Genomic DNA, 4,823 nt, shown 5'->3' on the forward strand with positions numbered 1-4,823 from the left:
TTTGATCCAAGCCACACTACCCAAAGGCCCAATTTCCTAACCTTGTCACTTTGGGGATTAGATTTCAGCATATAAATTTGGGGAATTCACAAACATTCAGACATAGCAAGGTGTAAGAGCTGCGTATTGTGCTGCAGGAACACTCCTGGAAAGATGAACCACAATGAATGGAGGAGGAGCGTTGAGGAAGAAAAGAGGTTTTGCTCTTACATATCCTAAGGGGAGAATGGCTTTCATCTTACTTACAAGTCCTCTAGGCCAGAGCCTCTTGAACTTTTCCACTCATGCCTCCTTTGCTTTCTTTTTCTTTCTTTCTTTTTTTGTTAAGCAGAAACTTTGTATGGACACATCAGGTGTTGGCACCATCTTTTCCCTCCTCCCTGCCCCCATTCTGCTGAGGGCCCTTCGCAGTGGGATTGCTGGTACTCACTATGGGGTTGCAGGTGATGAGTTATGAGAGCAGAAGACAGTCAGTAGACAGGAAGTGCCTCTGGATAGCCCCTCCCATACTGCGCCTCGTACAATCTTTCTGTCCCCTCTTCTGCAAAATTCCCTAAGCCTTTCACATCTCCTTTTCATCTGAAAAACTTTTACATGACTCCCAGCAGATAGGCATATAAAATATGTATACAACTGCATGGTAGTCTGGTGCCCCCGCCGCCTGCACCGCCGCCGCTGCCTCGCCAGGACCACCGCCGCCTCCTGCCCTGCCGCCTCCGCCGCCTCGGGACCGGCTGTATGATTAGGCCACAATCTTCAATGAGTAGACATATTCCTCAGTTCTGTGGTGTTCTTGGTCACGCATTTATGGAGTTTCTGAAGGGCAGTGGAGATTACTGCCAGGCACAGCACGACCTCTACGCAGACAAGTGAACTGCAGAGATCCATTGCTACTCCACCAAGAAGCCCCCATAAGAGTGGTTAGCCTGGACACAGCAGTGTTGACGTGAGATCCACAGCTTTAGCAAGAGCTCAGACCTGGATGGGGTAAACGTCAGTGCACTTCTCTGTATTGCCTCAGTATTACTGGATTGAAGAGTTGCTGCTTCTTGTTAGGAGGTTCATTTCATTTCCCATTGTTCTCAGCTCCATACTCAAAAGCACTGAGAAGTTCAAGTGGAGTATATTGAAGTAGACTTCAGTTTATTTGGGTTTTTTTGCTCCATTTCTGTATTCAGTTTTTTTTTTAATTCTTTCATAACCCTATTGGGTGTTTTTTTGTTTTTGTTTTTGTTTTTTAAACTAAATTAACATGGCTCGAATGAACCGCCCTGCTCCTGTGGAAGTCACATACAAGAACATGAGATTCCTTATTACTCACAATCCAACCAATGCAACCTTAAATAAATTTATAGAGGAACTTAAGAAGTATGGAGTGACCACAATAGTAAGAGTATGTGAAGCAACTTACGACACTGCTCTTGTGGAGAAAGAAGGCATTCGTGTTCTTGATTGGCCTTTTGATGATGGTGCACCACCTTCCAACCAGATTGTTGATGACTGGTTAAGTCTTGTAAAAATCAAGTTTCGTGAAGAACCTGGTTGTTGTATTGCTGTGCATTGTGTTGCAGGACTTGGGAGAGCTCCAGTGCTTGTTGCCCTAGCATTAATTGAATGTGATATGAAATATGAAGATGCAGTACAATTCATAAGACAAAAGCGGCGTGGTGCTTTCAATAGCAAGCAACTTTTGTATTTGGAGAAGTATCGTCCTAAAATGCAGCTGCGCTTCAAAGACTCCAATGGTCATAGAAACAACTGTTGTATCCAATAAAACTGGGGTGCCTGATGCTATTGCCTTGGAGGTGGAACTTCAGACAAGACCTGTTTTGTCATACATAATTAGCCAACATTTTGGCTTGGTGAATAATTCTAATGAAGTCCATAGGAGTGTTTTTCCAGGCTATTAGCTTGACAGAATTGCAACCTCTAAGTTTGGGTTATGATCAACTTATTTGGACACTTAGCAAAAGATTCTTGCTGGTTAGCATTTAAAATGTGATTATTATTTGTACCAATTGACCTTTCCTAAAATCACGTGGCCATGGGTGTCTTTAAATGTTCCCTGCAGCAGAATCTTGTCAGTACATAAGACGTGTAGGACAATTAGTTGCCAAAGCATTCAGCACAACATTGTACATTTTTAGTATCACACAGAACCAACGTTCAGGAGCTAAGGACACTAGACCCTGGGTGGTTCATTCCTTCAGTCATTTCAAATGTAGGGTCTATATAGATAGCTTTCTGCTCACTTTATGTTTTCATTTCCCACATTCATACCAGTACACATCAGATTTGCTCAAGTGTTGATTTTTTTTTTAACCAACTCTTGGTGATTATTTAATGTCATTCTGTCTTTTATGCTGTTATGGAAAAACCTCCATTTTGAAAATCTGCATTGTTGAAGAAGCACATATCTTTAATGTCTCCAGACAAACAAAAAGCCTTATAGTTAATTTAATGTTTGCACTCTGAGGTGCACACGAACAGGGAGGGCCTGAAGAAAGAATGGGAGAGAGGCTGTTCAATATCTCAGTCAGATGTTGCCTTTGTCTTGCATAGCAGAGAATGTGCTCTTTAATTTAGTAAATGTTTATAAAGGTAGAGATGCTTTGTTGCAAGCAATTCTTAATCAAAATTTCTGAAATACTTAATTTTTTCCATATTTAACAAAAGTTTTTTACCAGGTTTTTTTTGTTTGAATTATGATTTTCCTCTTTCCAAACTTGCAAAAAAGTGGGGTCTGCTAACGAACTGAGCAGACATCTAATATTTTATGTGCCTTTTGAGCTATGTAACTTAATAATTGGATACTTGATAATTTGTTTTATTATGTAATTGATAAAATGGTGACATGTTTTAATGTGAGTTCAACCATATATTTATACTGTCTAGGAATGTGTGGTTGTAGTTCTGTGGGAGAAATAATCTGTCAGTGTTCACCAGCTTGTAAAAACTTAGTGCAAGAGCTTAAACATCTAAATAAATAATGAAATGCAAAAAAATAAATAAAAAATAAAATAAAATATGTATACAAGCCAAACATTTACTGATAAGACAGAAACTTATTTTAAAATAACTGTGTATGCATATAATGTACCATTTATTAAAGACTAGAGGAAATTTGCATATTAGTAGAATGGATGTGTTCAGTTCACTTTACATAAGGAATTAGCTCTTGACTGCATACTTGATACTACAGGATGGAAACCAGCTTCAGTGTTTGTCAGAGTTAATGCTTTAACTAATCAGTTCTGGGAATGTCACTTTGAATAAATACAGAGCACAAAACAATAGAAGTATGCTTATAGCTAGTTCAAAGCATGATGTTCTGAGACTGTGATTTCAATCCCCACCACCCACATAAGTAACCAGGTGTGGCCCCCACATGCCTGAGACCCCACTCCTGTTGGTGATAGGGACGAAGAGAATTTCTGGGACTGGCTGGTCAGGCAGTCTGATCACAAAATGGCAGCTCGGGCTGGAGAAATGGCTTAGTGGTTAAGGCACTTGCCTGCAAAGGCTATGTTCAACTCTCCAGATCTCTTGTAAGCCAGATGCACAAAGGTGAGGCAAGTGCAAGGGCACATATGCCCACTAGGTGGTACAAGTGTCTGGAGTTCAATTGCAGTGGCTGAGACCCTAGCATGCCAATCTCTCTCCCTCTCTCTCACTCCTTCACTCTCTAAAAGAAATTTTAAAAAATCTAAAAAATATGGCAGCTCCGGGTTCATGAAAGACTCCATTTCAAGAACACATGTGGATAAGCAGTGGAGGATATCCAATGTTCTCCTCTGGCCTCCACACACATACATACATGCACACAGCGGTATGTGTACATACACATGCCACATACTACATGCACATATGACAAAAAATAAAAACAGGGGCTGAAGTAATGGTTTAGTGGCTAAGGCACTTGTCTGCAAAGCCTAAAGACCCAGGTTCAATTTCCCCAGTACCCATGTAAGCCAGAGGCACAAGGCAGCATATGTGTCTGGATTTCATCTGCAGTAACTAGATGCCCTGGCATGACCATTCTCTCTCTTTCTCTATGTGCCCTATGGTCCCCCCTGCCCTCTCCTGCAGCTGTGGGGGTAGGCACTGACCTACAGCAGCCTGTGCCAAATGTCAGGTGTCCTGCTCCATCACTCTTCTGCTCATTTTTTTCTTATATTTTATTTATTCATTCATTCATCCATTTGAGAGAGAGAGAATGGGTGCACTGGGGCCTCCAGCCACTGGCTTCCATGGGTCCTGGGGAATCAAACCTGTGTCCTTTGGCTTTGCAGGCAAATTCGTTAACTGCTAAGCCATCCCTCCAGCCCTTCCGCTAATTCTTATTTGAGCTGATATGGGAGCTTGTCATTTTTCACAAAACTGGGCAATTCCCTAGTCTCTGCTCCTCTTTGCAAGTTGATGTCATCATTTTCCCCCTTTTTCTCTCTCTTTTTTCTTTGAATGGGTAGCCATACCCAGCTCAAATAGCAATTTTTTATCTTTTTTTTTTTTTTTTTTCAGAGAGAAAGACAGATAGAGGGAGAGAGAGGGAATGGATGTGCCAGGGCTTCCAGCCTCTGCAAACGAACTCCAGATGTGTGCGCCCCCTTGTGCATCTGGCTAATGTGGGACCTGGGGAACCGAGCCTCGAACCAGGGTCCTTAGGCTTCACAGGCAAGCGCTTAACCGCTAAGCCATCTCTCCAGCCCTCAAATAGCAATTTTTAAAATTAAACTTTTCTTTTTTTTTTTCCAAGGTAGGGTCTCATGCTAGCCCAGGCTGACCTGGAATGCACTATGTAGTCTCAGGGTGGCCTTGAACTC

The 4,823-nt window shown here is 41.8% G+C and overlaps 1 protein-coding gene across 1 annotated transcript; it reads left to right on the plus strand.

The window, feature by feature from the left end:
- Window positions 1-1,234: 1,234 nt before the first annotated feature.
- On the plus strand, window positions 1,235-1,898 carry LOC123460163 (protein tyrosine phosphatase type IVA 1-like). The gene has a single exon (XM_045147946.1). The coding sequence runs from the start codon at window positions 1,253-1,255 to the stop codon at window positions 1,772-1,774; it is 522 nt and encodes a 173-aa protein (XP_045003881.1). The 5' UTR covers window positions 1,235-1,252; the 3' UTR covers window positions 1,775-1,898.
- Window positions 1,899-4,823: the final 2,925 nt, after the last annotated feature.

Source organism: Jaculus jaculus, chromosome 4, assembly GCF_020740685.1.
Source record: "Jaculus jaculus isolate mJacJac1 chromosome 4, mJacJac1.mat.Y.cur, whole genome shotgun sequence".
Classification (NCBI taxonomy): Eukaryota; Metazoa; Chordata; class Mammalia; order Rodentia; family Dipodidae; genus Jaculus; species Jaculus jaculus.

What these genes read in the sequence shown, in the direction of transcription:
- LOC123460163 (XM_045147946.1), top strand. Translation starts at nt 1,253, where the DNA reads ATGGCTCGAATGAACCGCCCTGCTCCTGTGGAAGTCACATACAAGAAC.